The 26,931-nt window shown below is 52.4% G+C and overlaps 2 protein-coding genes across 4 annotated transcripts in view; one reads left to right on the top strand and one right to left on the bottom strand.

Annotated features, from left to right (window-relative positions):
* Positions 1 to 8,366: 8,366 nt before the first annotated feature.
* Positions 8,367 to 14,602, bottom strand: RBP5 (retinol binding protein 5). The gene is made up of 5 exons (XM_081588029.1): positions 14,371 to 14,602; positions 13,764 to 13,844; positions 13,279 to 13,457; positions 9,639 to 9,740; positions 8,367 to 9,216 (listed from the first exon to the last, which is right to left on the bottom strand). The coding sequence occupies exons 2-5, from the start codon at positions 13,834 to 13,836 to the stop codon at positions 9,163 to 9,165; spliced, it is 408 nt and encodes a 135-aa protein (XP_081444155.1). The 5' UTR covers positions 13,837 to 13,844; positions 14,371 to 14,602; the 3' UTR covers positions 8,367 to 9,162.
* The window catches only part of CLSTN3 (calsyntenin 3), a 32,297-nt gene continuing 19,454 nt past the window's right edge, over positions 14,089 to 26,931 (top strand). The window contains exons 1-9 of one of the 3 annotated variants that reach the window (XM_081588027.1): positions 15,562 to 15,776; positions 15,828 to 15,923; positions 18,272 to 18,394; positions 18,808 to 19,003; positions 20,442 to 20,650; positions 20,910 to 21,059; positions 21,528 to 21,713; positions 23,181 to 23,462; positions 24,290 to 24,402. In XM_081588027.1, the coding sequence (XP_081444153.1) occupies positions 15,860 to 15,923; positions 18,272 to 18,394; positions 18,808 to 19,003; positions 20,442 to 20,650; positions 20,910 to 21,059; positions 21,528 to 21,713; positions 23,181 to 23,462; positions 24,290 to 24,402 (1,323 nt within the window). In that variant the 5' untranslated portion in view covers positions 15,562 to 15,776; positions 15,828 to 15,859. Of the gene's footprint in view, positions 14,208 to 15,551; positions 15,924 to 18,271; positions 18,395 to 18,807; positions 19,004 to 20,441; positions 20,651 to 20,909; positions 21,060 to 21,527; positions 21,714 to 23,180; positions 23,463 to 24,289; positions 24,403 to 26,931 lie in introns of those variants that run through there. The other 2 variants (XM_081588028.1, XM_081588026.1) reach the window with 2 other exon arrangements.

Genomic DNA, 26,931 nt, shown 5'->3' with positions numbered 1-26,931 from the left:
AGCTTTAAGCCAACTTTTTCACTCTCCTCTTTCACTTTCATCAAGAGGCTCTTTAGTTCTTCTTCACTTTCTGCCATAAGGGTGGTGTCATCTGCATATATGAGGTTATTGATATTTCTCCTGGCAATCTTGATTCCAGCTTGTGCTTCTTCCAGCCCAGTGTTTCTCATGATATACTCTGCATATAAGTTAAATAAGCAAGGTGACAATATCAGCCTTGATGTACTCCTTTTCCTATTTGGAACCAGTCTGTTGTTCCCTGTCCAGTTCTAACTGTTGCTTCTTGATCTGTATACAGACTTCTCAAGAGGCAGGTCAGGTGGTCTGGTATTCCCATCTCTTTCAGAATTTTCCACAGTTTATTGTGATCCACACAGTCAAAGGCTTTGGCATAGTCAATAAAGCAGAAAGACATATGTACACCTATGGCTAATTCATGTTGATTAACAGAAATGAAACCATTGGCAGAAATGAAACCAACATTGTAAAGAAATTATCCTTCAATTTAAAAACAAATAAATTTTTAAAAAAGAGTGACTCTGTTGGAGTTGGGTCTGTCCTCCTCGCTCCCCTACCCCTGAGTCATCTCTGGTTTCAAGCTAACTTCCATAGCCTAAGGGTATTTGGGCGGGATTGAGTCAATCTGAGGGCTTCCCAGGTGGCGCTAGTGGTAAAGAACCAACCTGCCAATGTAGAAGACTTAAAGAGATGCAGGTTTGATCTCTGGGTGGGGAAGATCCCCTGGAGGAGGTCATGGCAACCTACTCCATCTAGGATTCTTGCCTGGTGAATCCCACGGACAGAGGAGCCTGGTGGGCTATAGTCTATAGGGTTGCAAAGACTTGGACACGACTGAAATGACTTTGTGTGCACGCGTGCACACACACACACACACTCATGAAACAATCTGAAAGGCAGGTCTGCCACGAGCCTTGCCCCTCTTGTCCACCTTCCCTACTCTGTCAGCTGTCTGTCTACAGTATCCACTGATCACACTCCTCCCCAGTTTAAAACTTTTCAATGACTTTTCTCTCTGATCCTCAAGATGAAGACCAAGCTCTTTCTTTATCAGGGCACCTTCTTCATTACAGGCCCACAGAGGTACCCATCTATATCTGTGGATGAGCTCCTGCTGGGGGGCAGAGTGGGAGAGCATGCACCAGGTAGATGTTGGAGTTTTCAAGGCAAGTGCCCAGGAAGGAAGGGAGCCCATGGTAGACAGGGGCGTTCAGGAGCTGGGGTAGGCAGCAGGGGCAGATGGTCAGGGAGAAGGTGCCTGAGCATCCTTCCTGTTCTGACCTAGCGGGGGAGGGAGGGAGGCTCACCTCCAGTATAACCCCACCCTCTTCCGGCCTTCGTCATGTGACCCCACCCCTCGAAGCTGGGTTGTTGTTGTGTCTAACTCTTTGCAACTTCATTGACTGCAGCACACCAGGTTCCTCCGTCCTCCGCTGTCTCTCGGAGTTTGCTCAAATTCGTGTCCATTGCGTCAGTGATGCTATCTAACCATCTCATCCTCTGCCGCCTGCTTCTCCTCCTGCCTTCAACCTTTCCCAGTATCAGCGTCTTTTCCAGTCAGTTGGCTCTTTGCATCAGGTGGCCAAAGAACTGGAGCTTCAGCTACAGCATCAGTCCTTCCAATGAATATTCAGGACTGAGTTCCTTTAGGATTGACTGCTTTGATCTCCTTGCAATCCAAGGGACTCTCAAGAGTCTTCTCCAAGATTCCAGTTCAAAAGCATCAATTCTGTGCTCAGCTTTCTTTATGGTCCAACTCTCACATCCATACAGGACTATTGGAAAAACCATAGCTTTGACTAGATGGACCTTTGTCAGCAAAGTGAAGTCTCAGCTTTTTAATATGCTGTCTAGGTTTGTCATAGCTTTTCTTCCAAGGAGAAAGCGTCTTTAATTTCATGGCTGCAGTGACGGTTCATGGTGATTTTGGAGCCCAAGAAAAATCTGTCACAGCTCCTGCTTTTTCCCTTCCACTGATGGGTACCTTGCCCTTTGTTAGAGAGAGCAGCCTTGTGGATGGATGGTGTCCTTGAGATGGCTCGGCAGGTCCTCACCTGGTGGCCTGGCTAATATCCACTCTGGTCTTCATTTGGTGGCAGGGCTCTGGCACCGTGGTGAATCTGCCCGGTGTGTTCAGAAGTCACAGTGTGGCTGGCCAGGGGGCCGCCGGTAGCCTCTGATCTTTGGGAAGAACACAGGGAAGCAGAGCCATTAAGACACCTTCCCTAGTGGTTTCCTCTTCCCCGTCATCAGATTTGGCTAAACCCGCTGGCATCCACTTTAAGTCTTCTCCCGCCCATGTTTCTCCATCTCACCCTCCCTCTTTTCAGCAAAGAAGCATCTGGCTCTAGGATCACTGTGCTGGCCCTTGACGGCTGGGGAGGATCCCAGAGATTCCCTACTCTGCGAGGTATCCCAAGAGTCCAGGTGCCGGTATGGCTCTTCCCAGACTTGCCTGTGTGGATACCACCCCCACCTGCGCCTGCACTGCTGCTGGTCTTCGGGTCCCTGCTGCTCTGTCCTCTGCAGAATTTGTCAATCGGCTTCCCACCAGCACAGGCGTGACTATAGCTGAGACCCGCTCCCTGCCTCTGGATGGGCACACTTTCTAATGACGTGAGACTTACTAAGGTGGACCCTGCTGCACTATTGAAAGCACAGAGTAAGGTCACACACCTGTCAAAGGGACGGGGTATCACCTGAAGATGCTGGATGTTCTTTGTGACAGTTACCTCTGGAAGAGGTGGGTTCTCAGATAGTGGTCCAGCAGGTGGGCCTCTAAGAGGAAGAACAGAGGCCACCTGCCTGTCTCTGACCTCCACCCTTTTTAGACTTCTAGAGGACTGGACACCGAGATGTGGGCCATGGTTCTGGGTGCTCAGGTGTCTGAGCTTAGGGATAGGATGGAAGGGCCTATGACACTGGATATGGAGCCATAGCTTTTTTGTGGATGGACAGGTTTTTATTGCCCTAAATCATCTTCCCCCAATTCTTTAAAAATTTAAAAAAATTTTTTTAAATTATGAAAGTATGATAGCACATTTATAGGGGACTTGGAAAATACAGAACAAAGTCACATGCATTGTTGTTGTTCAGTTGCTAAGTTGTGTCTGACTCTTTGTGACCCCATGGACTGCAGCACACCAGGCTCCTGTGTCATGGGATTCTTCAGGCAAGAATACTGGAGTGGGTAGCCATTCCCTCCTCCAGGGGATTGTCCCGACCTAGGGATCGAACATGAGTCTCCTACATTGCAGGCAAATTCTTTACCACTGAGCCGCCAGGGAAGCCTGAGAAAGAGCAAAGCGGGGGTCCAAATGGCTTGAATTTAAAAAAAATTGTTATGGAAGAGCTCTTGACCTTAGATATACCCTCTTAACAAAATTTTAAGTGTACAAGGGTTAGCTCTAGGAAGAACGTCTTACAAAAAATCCAAAATGTCTTTTATAATCTGGCCTTGGAAGTAACAGAGTATCCCCTTTGCCGTGTTATACTGGTCCCACAGACCAACTTTGATACAATGTGGGAAGAGACAACTCCAAGAAGGGAATTCTGAGAAGCAGGGATCCTTGGGGGCCAGATTGGGGGCTGACTATCATTTATTTTATGCAGTTAATTAATTAATTTTGGCTGTGCTGAGTCTTAATCGCTGCACGGGGGCTTTCTCTAGTTACGGTGCCAGAGGTCTACTCTTCTTTGCAGTGCTTGGGCTTCTGCTTGCGGTGGCTTCTCCTGTTGCACAGCACAGGCTCTACAACGTGTGGGTTTTAGCAGTTGGGAGCATGGGCTTAGTTGCCCTGTGGCAAGTGGAATACTCCCCACCTAGGGATTGAACCTGTGTCCTCTGCATTGGCAGGCAGATTCTTAACCACTGGACCACCAGGGAAGTCCAGAAGTAGACAGCTTATTTTAGTACAATAAATGCAGAGGATCACCTAGCAGGATGTCGTTTTTCCTAGATATTGTTGCGTTTCAGATGCAGTAATCTGAAGTCAGAGTGCCTTTCAGGGCTCTGACCCTCTCCTCCTCACCCTTAACAACTGAAACACTCCTTCATCCACCCCATCAAGGACTGCAGAGATCAAAGTATGACCTAGAGGGGACCAAGCATGAGAGGAGGTGGGGCTTTGGGAAGACAGTCAAGGGTTAAAAAGGACCAAGAAGCTGTTGAAAAGGAGAGGGATGGGTAAGGAGAGAGGAGCCCCAGACAAGACGCCCTTTCCAACCTTGGGAGGGTAAACATAGCAAGAATCTAGGACTGTGGTCCCCTGCCAGCAGATTGTCCAAAGAGACGAGTTCAGAGGCTGGAGGTTTCAGTTCCAAAGCTCTTACTCCCCTGGGGGCTTTGTGCTGACTCTCAAGCCTGAAATAAAGTCCTTTAGTGAAGGACTCTTTAAACATAGTGTGTATGTGCCTAGGTTGCTAATGGGCAGGCGGTTCTGCTGTAGCCAGCACCATCCCTTCCTTTGACAATAAGGAGTTTGTGGGCAAAGCTGCACTTGGACCTCAGATGATCCACTTCTGTCATACTCTCTGTTCTAGCTCCTTTTGTTTTCTCCAAGACTTTAACAAACCCTTATTCGAAACAGTGCCCCTTGTTGCATCTGTGCTGCTCACAAAGAAAGGAAGGGAAGGGGGTGGCAGCAGAGGCAGGGGAGCCCTCCCCAGGGGAGTGGGGGAGTGCTCTGTGACCTAGCTGCACTTCCCTTGTTGGGGTTCTCTCTCCATCTGGGACCTCACACGTTAAGAATGACAACAGGTTCCTCACAGGTGGGTCAAAGACAGCAGTGGGCAAGGTTTGTCTGCAAACCGCTGGGAGGAGAGAGGAAGCCAAGGGGAGAGGCGGGTGTGAAAGGCAGGATGGTAGATGTTACAGAGCATGGAGGCTGAGCAGACAGGTCCTGTGAAGAGACCAAGGCTCAGCAGTGAAATAGTTTGCCCAAGGTCACACAGTGAGGCAGTGACAGCGCCTTGGAAAGCCGTGCTTTGAGCTTTGTCTTGCCCAAAAGACGGAAAAGAGAAGGGCTGGCTCCCAGCAATCCTCTAGAATGTGGATGACAGGCCACACAGATGGGAGGTCCCTGGTGATCCAGCTGTTGAGAATCTGCCTTCCAATGCAGGAGATGTGGTTTCGATCCCTGGTCATGGAACTAAGATCCTACATGCCTCGGCGCAACATGCCGAAGATACAGAAAGCCCCCTGCCACAATGAAGAGCCTCGCAGCCACCGCCACCCCCTCACATACACAATGGAATACACATATTCATGGCTCATCTGCAGGGCAGGAAGGACTGGGGAGGCCCAGCACAAATGGAGGGGTGGCTGGAGCCTCCTTCGTGCAGAGGATAACATTTGAGGGGAGGGAATGGGGCTAGGACTCTGCTCTGTCTTTTGGGACTCCAGGGTTTGCAGTGGCCTCTGAGGGTCCCCTGACGCAGTAGGGGTCCCGCTGAGTTACAGGATCAGCTCCTAGCTGGGATGCCTTTGTGTTCTGCAGGTGAGGACTTTCCTGCTGCTCTTTCAACCTTCAAGTCTGGGCACATGGGGTAGCCGCATGGAGATGGTGGCTAAGGTGAAGGGGCAGCTTGGGGGACGCACAGCTTAGACTTTGTCATTCTCGCCCCCTGTGGAGCCCCAACCAGAAGATGGGGTCTGATTTCTTGGGCAACATGGGGTTGTCTGCTTCAGGGCACATGCCCACTCCTGACCTCTCATCCAGGTTGGTCAGTTTCTTCTGAGCAGAGGAATCTGGACTGACCTAGGGTAGCTCAGCTGGTAAAGAATCCATCTGCAATGCAGGAGACCCTGGTTCGATTCCTGGGTCAGGAAGTTCCCCTGGAGAAGGGATAGGCTACCCACTTCCTGGGTTCGATCCCTGGGTTAGGAAGATCCCTTGGAGGATGGCAAGGCAAGCCACTCCAGTATTCTTGCTGGGAGAATTCCCATGGACAGAGGAGCCTGGCAGGCTATAGTCCATGAGGTTGCAAAGAGTCAGACACAACTGAATGACTAAGCACAGCACAGAAAATCATTTGGGGTTCAGGCCTGAAAAGTTGCTTGTGACCACTCGGTGCTATCTGGGCCTGGTGGATGGGGAGGGGTCAGGGGCCTGGCATGGGGCTGGGTTAGAAGGGTGCAGTCACTCTATGTCACGTGGAGATAAACATTCTTGATTCCTGATCATCTCCCTGGGGGCTAAGACTCTGGTTAACAAAATTAAAGCTGGTCCTGGGACCCACAACTTTGTGATCCTGGAAAGGTTGGGGTGGGACCACTCGTCCATAGCTGTTTTGCCCGCACCCCAACCCTTGCCTTTTCATCACTCGTGAAACAACGCCCCTGGTGACCAACTCCTCCATCTGAGAGTGAATGGTTCAGCCTGATTTGAATGAGGGGTGGGGCCTTGGCACAGTGAGCCCATGTGGGCTGAGAACTGGACTGTGTGTGTCTGTCTGTCTGTCTGGCGGGAGCAGGGATGAAGTGTCTATCCAACAGGGTGTGGGAGGAGGAAGGACTGTGGTGGGTAACTGGCTCCCACTGCAGCAAGCAGTGCCACCTGCTGCCCACAGAGGAAACAGCAGCCCGAGTCTGGGTGGGTCCACTCCTACTTGGAGGGACCCCGAAGCAGCTCAGTCCACCCTCTGGTGGTGCGTGTTCCTTTGGGGTCTGCAGTCCTCTTGTTGGATTCTGGCTCCTGGAGAGGAGGGGTCCAGGGGAGGATGAGGACCCGCAGTGGGGAGGGCGTGGGTGCTCACATAACAGAAGTCCTGGGAGACAATGCTGCTTCTGCTGGAGTTCAGTGGTCATTGTGGAGGCTGAGGTGCTCCCTGGTCAGGCCCTCTGGAGAGACCCCAGCCAGGGACCGACATGCAGAGCACAGCGGGCAGTCCTGTGCATAGAGGCCTGGACTGTGCTGTGAGCTCCGAGTAGTTGGGACCTGGTGAATACACACCCAGAGCATTTTCCTGCAGCTCCGCTGCTGCTCCCAGAAGGGACAGGTAGGGTCCCCAGTTCTTGGAGGGCTCTCCCCTCCCCACTCTGCTGGAGGCCCTGCAGAGAAGATGCGTAGGGAAGAAGCAGCTCAGGTCCACGCTGAGTTCTTGTCCTTGTCTTTTCAAAATTTGTTCCAGGCTGGTGGGGGTGTTGAGTGCTGCAATCTTAGTTCTTGGCTGGAGCCCCAGAGACCATCTTGAATGTGCAAAGGCCCAGCCATTGCAGGAAGAGGAGGCAGGGGTGTGCATCCAGTGAGCATGGGCCAGGGACTTTCCAGCAATCCCCTCCCCTCCCCCAGCCAGGCACTGTCCCCACCCCACCCGAGCCCTCTCTCTGTGCTCTTGCCCCACGGGACTTTTATTCTGAAAGAGCCAAGTCCTCTGCAGGTAGGGAGGTGACCAGAGGCTGGAGCTGGCCTGGCCTCTGGACAGGCCCTACCTTCTGGGCTGTTTTCCAGGGCAGTGATTCTGGGCCCCTATGGGAGGATCCATGCTGTTTTCAGTTGTCCTTCTTACCTTCTGTCCCCAGCCTTGCTAGACTGTAGGCAGAGGGTCTTTGAGGCCTGTTGCCTTCACACCTACTATTGCCTTCACACCTACTATGGCCTTCACACCCTCATGTCCCTCATCTTTCAGATCCTTGGCCTTGAACCCTCTGAGGAATGGAGTAGTAGTGCGTGCCTGCTCAGTTGTGTCCGACTCTTTGCCACCCCATGGACTGCAGCCCACCAGGCTCCTCTGTCCATGGGATTCTCCAGGCAAGAATACTAGGGTGGGTTGCCATTCTTTTCTCCAGGGTATCTTCCTGACCCAGGGATCGAACCCAGGTCTCCTGCAGCTCCTGCTTTGGCAGGTGGATTCTTTACTACCACGCCACTTGGGAAGCCCAGCCATATCATTAAACAAAGATGTCACGGCCAACATAGAGTCCGGCCCTCCAAATGTGAATTTCTGAGCCCAGAGGGCACCCAGGAAGAACAATGCCTGTAATCCAGCCGCTGTCAGGCTGCAGCCACTCCCCACGGTCCATCAGTTGAGGGACTGAGGATGTGAAAATCAAATCTCAGGATTCTGCCCCCAGATAGCTGAGGTGCATATGAAAGGAATGCTTTCAGTAAGCCCAGGCTCTTGCATCTTCCCATACATAGAAAAGTGCTAAATTCCTTAACTTGAGATATCTGGTTTTCCTTAATTAACAATAATCCTTTGATGTTCAGACTAACTGCCCCTTGTTGCAAAACTTCTACATAACCTGACTGACAGCCCGCATAGCCCAGCAGTTCTCTCAGGGTCACTTGAGATGCTGTCTTCCAGGTTTGAAGTCTTAAAAATTCTCACCAAATAAAACATAACTCGGAACTTTCAGGTTGTGACTATTTTTAAGTGGACACCTTCATCCCTCTTCAGTCCTTTCCCTTTTCAGTCCTTTTTGACCCTCTTGTTGCCTGTCCTTCCCAAAGCAGACACGGAGACCAGGTCACTATTTAGAAACTTCCTGCCTCCCCTGGCACCAGATAAAGGTCTCACCCTGACCCATCCCTCTTCCCCAACATGTAGGATGCAAGCATATGATGGGCAAGGCTCATTAGGTGTCAGTCAACATGTCTGTTGAATTCTGTGTCGCTGGGGCCATGCCTTGGGCCTGGTTCTGTTGAGCCCAGGGGATTTCTCAGGAAGAAGGACAAGCAACTGGACAAGAGCCCCAGTAGCTCCTGCTTAGATTCTTGAGAGTCCAGTCACTCTTTCTCAAAAGCTCCACCAGGATGGAGTTTCCACTAATGCTCCAATGCACAAAGCTGAGTGCTTTCTTAGATGGAAATTAAGAGGCCGAATGAATGAAAGAGAGTGGAGGTCCGTTATTCTCAAAGGCCCTTTCCCTTTGCGTGTTTCTCTCATCCAAGAGGCCAGACCTTGAGCTGGATATGAGGTCACTATTGGGCAGTGGAATGTGAGAAGGAAAGGACTTTGGCCCGGGGGCTGCAAGTTATAGATTAACATGGGGCGGGGGAGGGGAGACGCAGAGGCAGGGTAAGTGGCCTGGGACAGGGACTGCTGACCTGGGACCATCTGGGCTTGAAGGGGACACAGACAAGAGGAATCTGGGGACCCATGTGGTCCAGGAGGGGAGGGGGGCCCTCAGCTCCTCTCCGGCTATTTGACCTTCCTGAAGACACACTGGCACACTGCATCCTGTGCGGTCACTTCCTGGGGACAAAGTAGGAATATAAAGACAGAGAAGGTTCTTAACAGCCACTCCCCTTTCTCAAGTTTCTTGACCTCTACTGAACCTTCAGGAAATGTATCCTTGTTCCAAACCCTCAACTTTCCACCCCAGAAGAAGGAAGGGAGCTGGTCAGGGAGCTGAAGTGGCTAAGTCTCCATGTCTCCGGTCATGATTTATGCACACACATCTGACCTGCAGCCAGGGCCCACCATGGCCGCTTGACTTCTTCCTCTCTCCACTCTTCCCAGGGCTTCCATGTTCCTTCCTTACTTGCCTTCTTTGGCAGGGGGCTGGCTGGAGTAGTAGACTTACTTGATTTGGGCAAGGGAATGGGTCCTAGCTAAAGAACCCCCTCCCAGACACACCCTCCTGCATCTCCTCTCCCAGTCCCCACCCCACTCACCTGATATAACATCTCTCCCTCCAGCCAGAGTCGCCAGCCCCGGTTAGGGACCTCTCCTTTCTGCACGCAAACCAGCTGCTCCTCTTCCCAGGTGACTATGGTCTATGGAGAAAGCAGGAATAAAGGAAGACTGGCGAGGGGGTTGCAGGGTACCCCAAATGCATCACCTTACTCTGCTGGGCTGCCCCCACCCCCTGCATCACAGCAGATGCTATCTTGCTCCAGCCCCTTCCTTCTGAGTGACTCAGCAAAACTCCGCTCCCCTCCCACTCCTAAAGGCCACTGGAAGGGGCCCCATACTGTGTGACAGTGACCATTTGGGTAGAGCGGGGATGAAGCAGGATAATCCCGGGGTTGGGGGAGATGAAATTGGGGGTTGGGTGATGAAGAATGGAGAATTTGTCCTCTGATACTTCTGGCTGACACGGAGGAGACTTTGGGTAAGAAGGGAGATTGGTTGGGAGACAATCAGGGAATCTCTTTTCTCCTCTTTCTCAGTCTCCAGGGTATCTGCAATGTCCTTGAGAATGAAGGGTCAACTCCCCACATCAGAGCTGAGTGGACCAGAGCTAGGCATTCCAAGCAGCATTATTTGGACCCCCAATAGGCTATGTGTGTGCTTAGTTGCTCAGTCGTGTCTGACTCTTTGTGACCCCATGGGCTGTAGCCCGCCAGGCTCCTTGTCCATAGGACTTTTCAAGCATGACTACTAGAGTGGGTTGCCATTTCCTACTCCAGGGGATCTTCCCAACCCAGGGATCGAACCCCCATCTCTTGTGTCTCCTGCTTTGGCAGGTGGATTCTTTTATCACTAGTGCCACCTGGGAAACCCCAATAGGATAGGCCCCACCCAAACCAGGAGTTCAGAATCTTAGGCTTTTTTTTTTGGCCATACCACATGGCTTGTAGGATCTTAGTTCCCCAAAAAGGGATGGAACCCAGGCACTCAGCAGTGAAAGCTCGGAGTCCTAACCACTGAACCACCAGGGCATTTCCAAGGAGCTCAGAATCTTGATCCGTTAGAGAAGAGGTCAGAAGGTATTATATCTGTGATACCAACAAGACTTATAAAGGCAGGAAGGGGTCTGTGTAGGAAGATAATGACTTTGGGTTTGACCTTGGGACATGCAGATGGAAACATTTTGCAGGCAGTTGGTGATGGGAGTGGAGAGAGAAGAGCTGAGTCTTTAAGGAAGGGAGTTAATTAGATTGGAGATAATGGAAACTTTCTAGCAAGAAAAGAAACAGAGGTAAGGAAGACAAGTAGATAGTTGTGAGGCAGCACTAACCTAGTGTTTTTGAGGGGAGGCCCTTGGATGCTACATGGAGCGTGTGAACCTTACCTGGAACACAGCAGGTTGTCTGAAAGGGTTTAAGTCAAGGAATGACATGGTCACTTTTACATTGTAAAAATACTGTGGTTATGGTAGGCAGAGTGGATTAGAGGAGAGTCAAGAATGGGAACCAATCTGGGGCACCAGATGAGAAATGAGGGCCTGAAATAAGGTGGTGTTAGAAAAGCTAGGAAGAAACAGATGAGAACCATGTAAACAACTGATGCTCAATAGAAATGTAGTGAGTCCTAAATGCTAGCCACATATATAATTTTAAATATTTCTAGCAGCCACATTAGAAAAGCAAAAAAGAAACACGTGAAGTTAATTTTAGTATTATATTTTATTAAACCTAAAATATTATAATTTTATTGTATGTAATATTATATTATATTATATATATTTTCAATCTAAAATATTATAATATTTCAGCATGTAATCAATATAAAATTTCTGAGGTGTCTTATACTCTTGTTTGGTATTGTCTTAAAAATCCAGTGTGTATTTCATACCGATAGCACAGGTCAAATTGGACCAGTTACATTTCAAATATCTATATATGGCTAATAGCTGCCATATTGGACAGTGCAGAACAGTTATAAAGGCTTCTTGACTAATTACATGTGGTGCACATGTGCGTGCATGTGTGTGTGTGTGTGTGTGTGTGTGTGTATACACATGTGTTGGGAGCACAGAGGTAAGGGAACTTAAGGCAATAACTGTGACTCCCAGGCTTTGTTCCTGCTGGTTGTTGCCATTGATGGAGACAGTAAATATAAAGGCAGGAAGGGGTCTGTGTAGGAAGATAATGACTTTGGATTTGACCTTGGGACATGCAGATGGAAACATTTTGCAGGCAGTTGAAACTTGGCCCTGGAGCTCAGGTGGCACTTCTGACTGGAGAGTTTGTGTCTAGAGTAGTTTGTAGATTTCATTGAACACATGGGTGTATATGCTTTAGCCCATGGATAGTAGACAGACAAGAGGGAGAAAGTCAAGAACAAGATACTAGGGGATTGCAGCACTATTTGCAATAGCTGGGAAACAGAAGCAACCTAGATGGCCATCAACAGATGAATGGATAAGGAAGTTGTGGTACATATACACAATGGAAAATTACTCCGCTATACAAAGGAACACATTTGAGTCAGTTCTAATGAGGTGGATGAACATAGAACTTGTTATACAGAGTCAAGTAAGTCAGAAAGAGAAAGACAAATATCACATATTAATGCATATATAGACAACCAAGAAAGACAGTACTGCCAATCCTACTTGCAAGGCAGCAAAGGAGATACAGACATTTTGGACACAGTTGGGGAAGGAGATGGTAGGATGATTTGAGAGAACAACATTGAAACATATATATTGCCATATGTAAAATAGATAGCCAGTGGGAGTTTGATGTGTGATGAAGGGAATGCAAAGCAAGTGCTCTGTGACAATCTAAAGGGGTGGGATGGTGAGGGAGGTGGGAGAGGGGCTCAAGAGGGAGGAGACCTATGTGTACCTAATGTCGATTCATGTTGATGTATAGCAAAAACCATCACAATATTGTAAAGCTGCTGCTGCTGCTGCTAAGTCGCTTCAGTCGTGTCCGACTCTGTGCGACCCCATAGACGGCAGCCCACCAGGCTCCGCCATCCCTGGGATTCCCCAGGCAAGAATACTGGAGTGGGTTGCCATTTCCTTCTCCAGTGCATGAAAGGGAAAAGTGAAAGTGAAGTTGCTCAGTCGTGTCCGACTCTTAGCGACCCCATGGACTGTAGCCTACCAGGCTCCTCCGTCCATGGGATTTTCCAGGCAAGAGTACTGGAGTGGGTTGCCATTGCCTTCTCCGATATTGTAAAGCAATTATCCTCTAATTAAAAAAAAAAAAAAGATACTAGGGGAAAATCCCAGTTTAAGGGATTAATAGGGGAACTAGGGTCTGCAAAGGAGGTCAAAAGGAATACAAAAGAAGCAGAAAGGACGTTACAGAGCGGAGGACGCAGGAGTGGAGTTACAGAGGTTGAGAGAAGAGACTGTGGTGTCCACAGGGTCACAGGCTAGAGGGTGAGCACAGGATTGCTTGCTGGCCTGAGGGTGACCTGTTCCTGTTGCCCTTTTGGCTGTTGTTCAGAGAAGGCAGGGGAGATGCTGGAGAGTCGGGGGTGGGTGGGTGATATCAGCAGTCTGTTATCCCAGGGCAGGCTGCTGTGGTCATCATTTCCTCTTGCTGTGACAGGTCATTTTATTTCACCCCCAGTTGTTAAGAGCCCCCGTGCCCATCCACAGCCCCTTCCCACAGGCTTGAGAAAAGACACCTGGCACTTGCGTCCATCCACGATCCTCAGGTCCTCTTCAAACTCCACTCCCACTTCGAATTCCAGAATGTAGTTCCGGAAGGTGCTGAGGGTCTTCACCGTTATGTGGTTGCCCCGCTGGTCAATCTCCTTGTTTGGCTTGAGCAGCAGGGCGATCTTCCGCAGAGCCATGTTGACATCTGCGGGAACCATCTCTGAGCAAGGGTCTGAGCGAGGGTCCTTTTAGCGGGCCGGGGGCTTCCCCACCTGCATCACTAGCCCGGGGCTGGGAGTATCCCCTTGCCCGGGTCTGGGACTGTGGATTTACTCCCTCCTAGCAATGTCCCTGGCTAGAAAAAGGGCCCAAGTCAGGGGCCAGCACTCCCTACCCCCAGCCTGTCCATGATGTCCAGACCCCAGCATCTCTCCACTCCTCAGTGGGATCAGAGGCAGGAAGGGGGGAGGGGGGAAGGGGAGTGAAAGGGTTGAGAGGGCAAGGCCATTACTCAGAGCTTGCAGGTAGTTCTCCAAGTTCTTCTGCGAGACGAAGCAGTAGTAGCCGGTGAGGTTGGGAGGCATGGTCCAGGCTGGCCAAGGTGGAAGTCAAGATTTCGGGAGAATATAAGAGACTGGGAGAGGAGGGAGGGGATGTCGTCTGACAGGTGGGGCTGGGAATCTCCCAGCCAGGCTCTGCACACACTGAGGCAGCCTGTGTAAGGTCCCAGCTACCAGGGTTTTTATAGTGCTGGGGCCCTGCTGCAGTAAGAGCTCCTACCAGACTTCCTCCCTCCTTCCCCCACAATGAGCGATGAGCGTGAGGCTGGTGTTCGCAGCCCCAGAGACGGGCAGGGGACTTGGCAAGGCTGTGCCTGACCTCGGATTTTCCTGAGGAAGGAACCTGGGCCAGGACTGGGGGCTGTCAGTCAGGCAACACTTGAGCCTTTCCGAAGGTCAGTTCTGGCTTCCAGCCTGTGTGTGGAAGGCTTGGGAACTGTCCGGAGGCCCCCCCCCGGGGTGGGGGGGGCAGACTCCGCAGGGAGGGAGCCGATCTTACTGGATGGCGGGGAGGGACATTTCGGACTCACCCAAGGATGAGTTCTAACAATATCTCACCTGAGATCCTGGGGCTGGGTCAGGGATCCCAAAAGGTATGAAGGGGAGGAAGAGGTGGGGAAAGAAGTGCAGACAGCCAGCTGGCCGGGAGCCCCAGTGAAGAAAATCCTCCAGCGCTGGCCCCAACAGCTTCGTCACACAGCTGGAGTTCAGGACCCTGTCCTGCAGGACCCTGAGGAGGGAAGCAGAGAAACTGCAGAAGGGCCTCTCTCAGTTGCTGAGTTCAAAGTCTGGAGCAGAAGGTGAGGGAGGAGTTTGGCTGGCTGTTTGGAGAATTCTACACTCTATGGCTTGGGACCCAGGGATTTCCCCTCTGCCGCTGGAGTCGTGGATGGCACCATCACCTACCCTCATCCCCAGCCCTTGCACAGGCCATGCTTCATTCCCTTGGAGGCTGAGGTGGTGTGCTCTAGCCCTACCCTTCCCCCGCCCCACCACACCACACCGCACTCTTCGCCTCTCAGACCTACCAACTTCTTTGGCTTCTGAACCAACTAGGCTGGTTTGGGTCAACATGGTTTAAGATCAGAAATTTGGGGAGAGGGAGATTTGGGGAGAGGGAGGCAGGCAGGGTAGACAGCAGGAAAAAATTCCACCTGGTGGTGAACTGTCCCGACAGGTGTGTGGGGGTGGGTGAGGGAGGGGCACAGACATCTCGCTTTTCCTCGGGTCCCAGAGCTCGGTCCACCGATTTGCTGACCACCCCTAGGCTTCCTCAGAGACTCGGCGCTGGGACCTGAAAGGCTAGCATCTCTGGGGCTCAGGTTGCGGGTTTTACTTGGCGGTTCCCAGGAGGCACCCAGCAGGGTCTTGCTGATGGAATGGGCTGTGAAAAGAGGTTAATGCAGAGTTGGTGGTGGTGGGGTGACGTGGATACTTGTCCCTCCTCGCCTCCCTCAGGTCTCCGTTTGACGTCTCCTCTTCCCACCCCCGGGCTTCTAGCTGCGCGATCCTCTCCCTGTCCCTCTTTTTCCCCACCTCCTCTACGGCTTTCCAGCTTCCTCCCCAGCCCCCGCAGTTCCCTTGCTCCCCCAAATTGCAGTCAGGGGAAAAGGCCCTAACACGTTCTCCCGCCCCTGCTCCCCAGTCCCATTGGCTCCCTCCCGCCCTGCAGCACCTGGCCCCCCCCCAGCCACCCGATTGGCCAGAGGCCCCATCAATCCTCGCCTGGCCGTGCTGACGTCATCCTGCAGTAGCAGGGATGGGGTGGGAATGAGAGAGAGAGAGAGGGTGAGGACGCCCGGCTCCAGAACGAAGGAGAAGCAGCCACTGCCGGTCCCCCCGCTGCTCAGCCGCCCAGGTTGGGGTCTGCCCGAGTCTGCCCTATGGACTAGGGTGGGCAGCAGGCTCCTTTCCGTCTCCGCCCTGCTGTCTGCCCTCTCCCCTCCCCTCTTTCGAGAGCCCCTGTATCCCTTGCCCAAGGTGGAACAAGCAGGGCTCCAGGCTCTGGGGGAGAGCAATCGGGGCCCTGCCCTGCCTACACCACGCCATGACCCCCCTGCTGTTTCCCCTCTTGCTGGCCTCCCTGCTCCCCTCCAGCTCCTGCAACAAAGGTGAGTGTGGTGGTGGGGAGCACAGAGGGAGGGGGTCTCAGGCCCTGAGACGTGGGGGTCGAGGCGGGCAGGCGCCCTTTAAGGCTCCCTGGCACACGACAGGTGGTTCTTCGCACCATCCCCCTTCCCACCCATTTTCTCAGACCTGTCCCCTTCTCTTCTCCCTGGCATCCCCAGAACCTCTGGTCGCTCCTCTCTGGTCTGTCTCTACCCATGTGCTTCTCTTGCGCCCAGGTTGGTCCCCATTCCCATCCTGGGGTCTGTATCTTCCCCTCCCCCGCCCCTCGTTGCTCCCTACTGAAGCGATCTCGGGTCTCAGAAGGACTTGTCCCCGAGGGGGTGATGGACCTCTCTGGGCGGGTCCCCGTTTCACGGGGTGTGCCGGCGCTGCGGGTGTGTGGCCACATCCATCTGGTCCCTTTCCATCCCATCCCTGGGAGGAACTGTTCCCGCAGTTCAGCAATTCGGAGCACGTATGTGTTGGCGTGTTCCTCTGCATCCATCCCCTTCCGCCTGCATACAAGGCTGGGCTGAGGGTTACCAGAGCTGCCCTCTCTGGCAGACGGCTGATAAATTTAGCTGGGTGAGGCCCCGTTAGAGGGGCCAGGAGAGAAGGAGGGGGTGAGGGCCAAGGGTTTAGGTAGGTGGAGACAGCAGGAAAGGGCAGAGGTGGGTGTGTGTGTGTGTGGGGGGGGTGCTAATGAGCGGGGAGAGGGGAAGGGAGAAGGAGAAGGGAGGTGAAGTGTAGGAGGGGATGAGAAGGGGATGGACCAGGGTCAAGGTGGAGGCAAAAGGAGAAGGGGAGAGAAATCAGGAAGAACAGGTGAGGAGAGGGAGAGGGAAAGAGCTCAGGAGGGAGGAGGCAGGGAGTCCAGGAGTCAGTGAGAGGAGATGGACACAAGGAGAGAGTCAGGGGCCAAGAGGAACGAAGCGGGGAGACCCAGGGAGAGGGGGCAGGGTGAGGGGTGGTAGTGAGCTGTGTGCAGCCTCGCCATCTTCAGCTCAATCTCTGACCTCAGTGGGCTTCTTAGCCTCCCAGCACATCCTATGCTGCCTTCTAGGCACCATCTGTGGCTTTCTCCTCTGCCCCTAGGGAAGGGGGTTGTGGTGGTCCTCAGCAAGGAAGGGGCAGGCATACCAGATACCAGAAGGCTTTGGGGCCGTCACTGGAGGAAAGAATGGAAATCAGGGTTTCTTGCTCACCATGACAAGCTGGGGATAAGTGTCCTTTGGGTGACTCAGTTTGTCTTTGATGATAAGTCTTCTGGTCTCAATGATGGGCCCCTTGTGGATGTGCTTGGGGAGCTTGGGGCTTTGTCTTGATGGGATTCGATAGAGCAGGCAGTGGAAGTTGGGGTAGAGGGTGGTGGATCACACTGAGCCTTCCCCAGAGCCCCTCAGTGGCGAATGGGCACTTGGTCCTGGGAGGAGATGGGATTGAGTTGAGTCTGGTAGCGGTTGAGGAGACATGGAGGCTGAGTGGATTGGCCGGTGGTTGAAGGGAACAGGGGTGGGATAGGCAAGAATTAAGACTCAGCCATGACTCTATAAGAAGGGGGTTCAGGGCGTGTGGGGTTTGGTGGCCTTCTGGAGGACATAAGAGTCAGCTGGTTATGATTATGAGTGTGCTCTTTTGGGTGTGAGGGCAAGATGCAGGGAGGGGATTTGTTGAGTTTCTAGGCCAGTTCGATAATCCCTGAGGATGCCAGCTCTGCTGGGCCCGGTCGTTTGGCATTGATTCCTCTGCTCCATCCCTGCCCCTCTCTGTCCCCCTCCCTCTGTCCTATATATCTCCCTTCTCCCTTCTCTCCTCTTTCCTCTCCTCTGGGAGAATGGCTTTAGGATGGGGCTTAGCCGGGAGAAGAAGGGAACAGGACTCAAATGGGCTGGTGGTCATGGTGGAGAGGATCAACAATCAGGACCTCAGGAAATGTCTAGTCTTCTTTTCCTAATCTCCACTCTGCCCTTAATCTATCCCTTCCCTTTCCCAGGGCCCTCTAATGGCCCATTGCTGCTCCTCGGAAGCCCAATGTCCACACTCCAGCACTTGAAATGCCTAAGAAAAGTCTCCATCCTCTGACCAGGTTTCCCAAGGGAGATGGCAGGACCTCTTCCTCCCCTCAGGGCAGGCTGTTGCCATGGAAACTGTCTATCCAGTGACCTCCTGCAGGCCCTCTGACTCTTTTCATGGCTGATTTCTTGCCCTCAGCCCTTCCTCCTGTGGGTGCTTCTGCAGGGGCTGAAGAGGGTGGTGAGCCTGGTGTGTGCTGTCTAGGGCAACAGGGTTGTGTGGCCGTGGAGGGCCAGCTCACAGGTGCTTCCTCTCCTCTCCTTGGGGGTGGGCTCAGCCAACAAGCACAAGCCATGGATCGAGGCAGAATACCAGGGCATTGTCATGGAGAATGACAACACGGTCCTGCTGAACCCACCGCTCTTTGCCTTGGACAAGGATGCTCCCTTGCGCTATGCAGGTAAGTGGGGCTGGGGCAGGGCAGGGTGGGTGGGACAGAGAGAAGTGGGCCAGAGGGCAGGGGCAAGGGAGGAGGGGGGAGGTCCTGGGAGGGAGAGCAGTGAGGACTTGGGCAAAATGGAAGAAGGAGGCTCCAGGAGGGAACCGGGCGATGGTGAAGGGCAGTGGCACAGTAAAGGGAGTCAGAGGAGGATGTGGGCAGGCAGGGGTTAACGCATCCAGATTTTGCCAGCTCTCAGAGCTGGTGGCTCAGAGGTTGTGGAGTGAATGTTCGATAATTAATGCTTTTCTATGTGCAAGAGAAGGGACTGGGTCTGGGAGGAAAGGTGAAGTGGGGGCCTGAGGGGAGGTTGGCAGCGATGGAAGGAGACCCTGGAAGTGGAGCGGGAACCTCATTCTTGCCCCCCCCGCCAGGTGAGATCTGTGGCTTCCGGCTCCATGGGTCCGGGGTGCCCTTTGAGGCCGTGATCCTGGACAAGGCGACAGGAGAAGGGCTGATCCGGGCCAAGGAGCCGGTGGACTGCGAGGCCCAGAAGGAGCACACCTTCACCATCCAGGCCTACGACTGCGGCGAGGGCCCAGATGGGGCCAACACCAAGAAGTCCCACAAGTGAGGACACCTGCCCCCGCCCTTGCCCTCTGCTGCAGGTCCCCCCCCCCACTACCAGGCCCCTCACCTCCCTCTGTCCTCACCGTCTTGGTGATCTACCCCCTTCCCCCTCTGTTCATGGGGTTTAGGAGCCTTCAGCCAAGGGGAACAGGAGCATGTGGTGAAGCTCAGTGGGACCAGTCTGGGCTCTGTCTCTGTTGACTGTGGACAACTTCTTAGTCTTTCTGGATTTGCTTTCCCTTGTCTGTAAAATGGAGCAATCATGATGCCTGCTTCTTCAGGTCACTGTGAAGATGAAAGGAGATGGTTTGTGTCAAAAGCAGGCACCACAGTGCCTGGCAGGTGGGAAAGGGTTCAATACATAGAGACAGGATGCTAAGAGAGTGAGGAGGAGGATGGCACTTCAGTACCCCCCCGGATTCCTTCCCACTGCCCAGCACTGTGTATACCACACTCACACACAGAATGTGCACTATGCGCATGCACAGCAGTGGGTGTGAGTGGGCAGAAAGGAGGCTGGGACCCAGGATTCCTACCTCCATCTGCTCCCAGCTCACTTCTCACTTGAGAACGGTGGGAAGGTGGGCGGTCAGGACTCCTGGGCCACTATGAGGCGCTGGATATAAACTGCTCTGCGTGATGAGTCAGTTTCCCATTTGGAGATAGGACCTTTGCCTCTGGGCTTTGGGTGCCTGGACCTGGGCTGGGGGCAGGGCTCAGCATGAAAGGTTTAGCCCCACTCCCACCTCCTCTGCTTGCCCCATGGGGGCCGGAGTGGGGAGTGGCCATAGCTCACTGCACATATCAGATGACTTGGGACTCTGTACAAAACCACTTCCCTGAGTATGTGTGTGTGCTCAGTTGCTTCAGTTGTGTCCGAGTCTGCGACCTCATGGACTGTAGCCCCCCAGCCTCCTCTGTCCATGGGGTTCTCCAGGCAAGAATACTGGAGTGGGTTGCCATGCCCTTCTCCAGGGGATCTTCCAGACCTAGGGACAGAATCTGTGTCTCCCGCTTCTTCTGCATTGCAGGCAGATTCTTTACTGCTGAGCCACTGGGGAAGCCACTTCCCTGAATATGGTTGGTTTTATTTTGGCTTTTACTCTGCCTCTGCCTTGATTGGACCTGAGTGTCGTGAAAAAACAACCTGCCGGACCCAGAATCCTGTCCCATGCGCTTGCCATCCTATCCTTTAATATTCCGTACAGAAGTCATCAAAACCAGCCACTGATGGCCCCCAGGGTCATTTTCACCCTGTACATCAGTCACCCTTTCTCCTGAGGTTCCTCTCCTTTTGTGATACCCGGTACCCCTGGGTGGGGGACAGATGAACACGACCAGGCTCTGGGTCACACTGGTTCTATCTCCTTGGCTTCCTGTGTGGACTCCCACCTGTGGCTGACTCTTCCTTCTTCTCTTCCTGCTCTGGCGCCCGCAGGGCCACCGTGCACGTGCGGGTCAACGACGTGAACGAGTTTGCCCCCGTGTTTGTGGAGCGGCTGTACCGCGCGGCAGTGACCGAGGGGAAGCTGTACGACCGCATCCTTCGGGTGGAGGCCATTGATGGCGACTGCTCCCCCCAGTACAGCCAGATCTGCTATTATGAGATCCTCACACCCAACACTCCTTTTCTCATTGACAACGATGGTGAGTCCAGCCCCTGCCACTCCAGCTGCTCAGCCCTGGGCGCCCACATCCCTCGTGATGCCCCGGGGCTGTGCCTTCCATTTGTCCTGCCCCTCACCTCTTCATTCCTCACCCTGCTTCCCAGACATGGAACTTCTTTCCTCAGATTCCTTCTTGCCTGCTTCCTGCTTCCTAATTCACCTGCTGCCCTAAAGTTAGCTCCCAAATCCTCCCCTGGACTTCCTCTGGTGCCCCTGACCCTCTCTGTCCCCCACCCCAGGGAACATTGAGAACACAGAGAAGCTACAGTACAGTGGCGAGAAGCTCTACAAGTTCACGGTGACAGCTTATGACTGTGGGAAGAAGCGGGCGGCGGACGATGCTGAGGTGGAGATCCAGGTGAAGCCCACCTGTAAACCCAGCTGGCAAGGTGAGGAGCTACGCTCTGGGGCCTGTGATCCATCCTTCACCTTGGTCTCCCTCCTCTTCCCTTCTGACAACCACAGGGGCCAGGCTAGAAGCTGGGGAGGGACATTTGGGGGGCCACCTGATGCGAAGATTTGACTTACTGGAAAAGACCCTGATGCTGGGAAAGATTGAGGGCAGGAGGAGAAGGGGACGACAGAGGATGAGATGGTTAGATGGCATCATCAATTCAATGAACTTGGGCAAACTCTGGGGGATGGTGAGGGACAGGGAAGCCTGGCAAGCTACAGTCCATGGGGGTGGACACAACTAAGCAACTGAACGACAACATTTAGAGGGGAGGGTTGTAGCTGTCTCCCCTGGCTGCCACTTTCACAGGAACACGAGACCATCAGTGAACATGAGCAGAATGGGTAGGAGGGGCTGCCTTAACCGCCTCGGCTCCACTGCCTGCTCCCTCTCACCCCTGCAGGCTGGAACAAAAGGATTGAATATGCACCAGGCACAGGGAGCTTGGCTCTGTTCCCTGGTATCCGCCTGGAGACCTGTGATGAGCCTCTCTGGAACATTCAGGCCACCATAGAGCTGCAGACCAGCCATGTGGCCAAGGGCTGTGACCGTGACAACTACTCAGAGCGTGCACTGCGGAAACTCTGCGGTGGGTGTGATCCCCTCGTGGACTCCCCCCGCCCCCATCCTCCCTGCCTGTGCCCATCGCTCATCCCCCCAGCCTTTTCCTGCCCCTCCTCTACCTCTCTCTTAATAATCTGTCTTGGGACTTCCCTAGCGGTGCAGTGGTTAGGGCTACATGCTTTTCATTGCAGAGGGCACAGGTTCAATCCCTGGTTGGGGAACTAAGATCTTGCAACCCATGCCGTGCCACCAAAAACAAAAACAATCTGTTTTACATCTTCCTTTGCCCATCCATAAGTGAAATGAAAGTCACTCAGTTGTGTCCAACTCTTTGCGACCCCATGGACTTTACAGTCCATGGAATTCTCCAGGCCAGAATACTGAAGTGGGTAACCTTTTCCTTCTCCAGGGACCTTCCCAACCCAGGGATTGAACCCAGGTCTCCTGCATGGCAGGCAGAGTCTTTACCAGCTGAGCCACAGGGGAAGCCCAAGAATACTGGATTGGGTAGTCTATTCCTTCTCCAGTGGATCTTCCTGACCCAGAAATTGAACCGGGGTCTCTTGCATTGCAGGCGGATTCTTTACCAACTGAGCTATTAGGGAAGCCCATCCATAGATGTATTGAAGAAGGCAATGGCAACCCACTCCAGTATCGGAGAAGGCCATAGCAACCCACTCCAGTACTCTTGCCTGGAAAATCCCATGGATGGAGAAGCCTGGTAGGCTGCAGTCCATGGAATCGCTAAAAGTCAGACATGACTGAGCGACTTCCCTTTCACTTTTCACTTTCATGCATTGGAGAAGAAAATGGCAACCCACTCCAGTGTTCTTGCCTGGAGAATCCCAGGGACAGGGGAGCCTGGTGGGCTGCCATCTATGGGGTCGCACAGAGTCGTGGGACATGACTTAGCAGCAGCAGCAGCAGCATCCATAGATGTATATATATCAGAGCTTCCTAGGGGGCGCTAGTGGTAAAGAACCCACTTGCCAATGCAGGAGACATAAAAGAGACTCAGGTTCCATCCCTGGGTGGGGAAGATCCCCTGGAGGAGGGCATGGCAACCCACTTCAGTATTCTTGCCTGGAGAATCCCATGGACAGAGGAGCCTGGTGGGCTGCAGTCCATGGGGTCTCAAAGAGTTGGACATGACTGAAGCGACTTAGCATACACACAGAGACGTTTCTATCTACAGAGGTTGTGGCATGTGGTTATCTCTCGTGGCCCAAAGAGCACATAAACATGTGGTTGGCAAAGATGCATGATTGTGGCCCAAGAAAATCACCAGATACAATACGGAACAATAGCAGGGAGTGATGAAGAGCTGGAGGAGCTGAGGTCACTGGAGAGCTATTCCTAGCCCTTCCTTTCTCATCTCTGAAAGGCCACAGGAGGTGGTGAAAGTAGCTGTAGGGGATCTTTTCCTGCCCGCATCCCGTCCCCCATCTGCCGCCTCTCGGCTCCAACACCTGTGCTTCTGGGGCTCCTACAGGCGCAGCCCCCGGGGAGGTGGATCTACTGCCCATGCCCGGCCCCAATGCCAACTGGACGGCGGGGCTCTCGGTGCACTACAGCCAGGACAGCAGCCTCATCTACTGGTTCAACGGCACCCAGGCAGTGCAGGTGCCCCTGGGGGGCGCCGCGGGCCTGGGCTCTGGGCCCCCGGACAGCCTCAGTGACCACTTTACCCTGTCCTTCTGGATGAAGCACGGTGTCACTCCCAACAAGGGCAAGAAGGAAGAGGAAACCATCGTGTGTAACACCGTCCAGAATGGTGAGCCTTCCTTGGGGCACCCATCTGAGCGTGGCGGGGGGGCTGGCTTCATGTTCCCCCTCTGTCACTGTCCAGTCGGTGACTGTGAGTGGGTCACTTCTCTCTCCCTTCGTATGTAAGATAGCAGTGCTGGGTTTCACAGTCCCAGCAGGATGAGCTGAGATCCTACTGCTCTCAGTGTGATGGGACTGCTCACCGCCCTTCTCATTTGTAGCTGCCCAATCGCCTTGCATCCCCTGTGTAGTAGACTTCTCCCCGAAATCTGCTCCCTGTAAAGCCCCCTATAAAAATGGAAGAGCCTGAGTAATGCTGTGCCCCATTCTTTCCCTCCCACCACCACCCTGTCCTCCTCCTATAAGGGCTCGTGTGCTCCAGCCTCCAGGACCCCCTACCCTCTATGTCAGGGGGACGTCCCTCTCAGGGGGGCTCAGCCTTGACCTACTGTTTCATTTCTGCCTGTTCTCGGAGCTCATTTCTCTTGATCTGAAAAGGATCACTACCCATGAAGTTTGTATTAACCAAAGGAACAGTAAAGATCTGGGTAGGGGCAGGCTGGTCACTGTCTCCCCTCAGCCAATCAGAGTGCCTGAGAAAAGCCCAACTCTGGACTGTGTGTGTGTGTGTGTGTCTGTGTCTGTGTGTGTGTGAGTCTCAGAGAGAGCTGGAGAGACAGTGACAGATCCTGGAGAATTAGAGAGAGAGAGAGAGAGAGAACCTGAAGGGATAAAGGAATAAAGAGAATCCAGGGAGCCCTCCCTTCTGGAGCTTTGAAGCTGTTCTTGCCTCCAGCGATGTGTTTGACTCCTGTCCCCATCCTCTGCCCCCAGAGGACGGCTTCTCTCACTACTCGCTGACTGTCCACGGCTGCAGAATTGCCTTCCTCTACTGGCCTCTACTTGAGAGTGCCCGGCCAGTCAAATTCCTCTGGAAGCTGGAGCAGGTGAGGCTGGAGCCAGGCTCCTGGGAAAGCTGGGTGGGTGTAACTTGCTTTCAGGGGAGGAGGTCCTAGGGCAGGGCTGGGCATTTTCTGGGTTGCCCTGTGCCCCTGTTTTCAATCTCCACTTTTAGTTCCCGACTATTCTTACATCCCCCTGCCCTTCGCCCAGGCTCCATTCTCTGGTTCTCTCTTCCCAAGGCTTGTCTCCTGCAGAAAGCACTCCTGGGTTAAAAGGAAGTAGGGAACAAATTACTACTAACACCAAACCAAACAATCATCCGTCTCCTCTTGTTTTATTTAATCTGTTTCTTATCTGGAAACTTAGCAGTGTGGATTCCAAACTCTCAAGCAGTTGCTACCGCTGCTGCTGCTAAGTCACTTCAGTCGTGTCCGACTCTGTGCGACCCCATAGACGGCAGCCCACCAGGCTCCACCATCCCTGGGATTCTCCAGGCAAGAATACTGGAGTGGGTTGCCATTTCCTTATCCAGTGCGTGAAAGGGAAAAGTGAAAGTGAAGTTGCTCAGTCGTGTCCGACTCTTAGCGACCCCATGGACTGTAGCCTACCAGGCTCCTCCGTCCATGGGATTTTCCAGGCAAGAGTACTGGAGTGGGGTGCCACTGCCTTCTCCGCTCAAGCAGTTAGCATGTTGTAATCAAGGAAATAAGTAACCTAGGGTACATAGATTGGGTTTTGGGCTTTCCTGGTGGCTCAGATGGTAAAGACTCTGCCTGCCATGCAGGAGACCTGGGTTTGATCCCTGGTTTGGGAAGATCCCCTGGACAAGGGAACAGCTACCCACTCCGATATTCTTGCCTGGAAAATTCCATGGGCAGAGGAGCCTGGCAGGCTTACAGTCCATGGGGCCACAAAAAGTCAGACATGACTGAGTGATTGAACACATATATGTATATAAATTCTCACTATTATTCATGATTATGAGGGATAAATAAAATGAGCAAAAAAAGAAAACAGAAAAATCTCTTGAGCTAACAGTTGAAGCCTCTTCTTTATTCATCTCCAAGCTGACCACAGGGACCATGGGGACTAATTGAGTTTCCATCTCCTTCTGTTTTTCTTGTAAGCCCTGGTAGAGTGGCTGAGTAAGCAAATGGCTGAAAAGAGGCAGGAAGTGGAAGAGAGAGAAAGGGGAATGAAAACCCATAAACTGGATAATTGAGGGCTACTTACAAAAGCTTCTGTTTTCTGTGGCACTCTTTTAAAGAGAAAGTCTGCCATCTGCTTCTTCTTGATCTTTCCCCTGCTTTGCTAATATTGGTAACATTCCTCTTCCTATTTTTCTTTTATTTATCCTTATTTATTCAACAAAGATTTAGTAAATACAAGTACCATGCCATTCTGCTAGGTTATGGGGATACAATGCGATCTAAGATGGAATGAAATCTCTGCCCTCATTGAGTTTACATTTTAGTTGGGGGGATAGATTTTAAAAAGTAAGCAGACATGTGGTAAGAGCTTCCCTGGTGGCTTAGATGGTAAAGAATCCACCTGCAATGCAGGAGACCCGGGTTCGATCCCTAGGTTGGGAAGACCCTTTGAAGAAGGGAATGGCTACCCACTCCAGTATTCTGGCCTGGAAAACTCTATGGACAGGGAAGCCTGGTGGGCTACAGTCCATGGGATTGTAAAGAGTCAGACATGACTGAGCAACTAACACTTTTACTTTTCAGACATAATAAAAATGATAAATTGTGCTAATGCTCTGAAAGAAGAAGCAAGGAACTGAGGTAGAGAATAGGAGGCAAGGAGAGGGGAAGTCATCTCAGATTGGATGTTCAGGGAAGGCCTGATGGAAGCGAAATATAAGCTCATCCTGAAGAATCCAGGCAGAGGGAAGAGCAGATGCAAAGGTCCTGAGGCAGAAAAGTGTCCAGCATGTTCCAAGCATGGAAAGAGGGCCAGGCACAGTGAAAAGGGCAGACACTGGATTTGAGGCTGGAGAGCTGGGCAGTGAGCAGGTATACAGTGGACTTTGTTAACTAAAGTCATTTGGATTTTGTGCTATGAGAGATGGGAAGTCTTTTGAAAGGTTTACAGCTGGGATGTGGCCTGATCAGATTCACATGTTAAGAAGATCCTTTTGTATATGTATATGTATAACTACTTTACTTTGCTGTACACCTGAAACTGGGGCTTCCCTGGTGGCTCAGTGGTAAGGAACCTGCCTTCTAGTGCAGAAGACTTGGGTCCAATCCCTGGGTGGGGAAGAACCCCTGGAGAAGGAAATGGCAACCCTCCCCAGTATTCTTGCCTGGAAAATCCCTGGACAGAGGAGCCTGAAGGGCTGCAATCCATGGGTCTGCAAAAGAGTTGGACACAACTTAGCTAACAACTAAATAACAACATCACCACCTGAAACTAATGCAACATTGTAAACCAACTATACTCCAATAATAAAAAAAAAAAGAGTCCTAAATTTTGAACGCGTTGCTCCACCAAAATTGGGATGTATTTCTCAATTAAAGATAAATTTGTTGCAAAAATATTAATAATTTTTCTAATTTTGCTTC

The sequence above is a fragment of the Giraffa tippelskirchi genome, chromosome 4 (assembly GCF_054371585.1).
Source record: "Giraffa tippelskirchi isolate mGirTip1 chromosome 4, T2T-mGirTip1v1.2.pri, whole genome shotgun sequence".
Classification (NCBI taxonomy): domain Eukaryota; kingdom Metazoa; phylum Chordata; class Mammalia; order Artiodactyla; family Giraffidae; genus Giraffa; species Giraffa tippelskirchi.
Note: the sequence above shows the minus strand (reverse complement) of the source record. Positions and strands in the feature narration are given on the sequence as shown.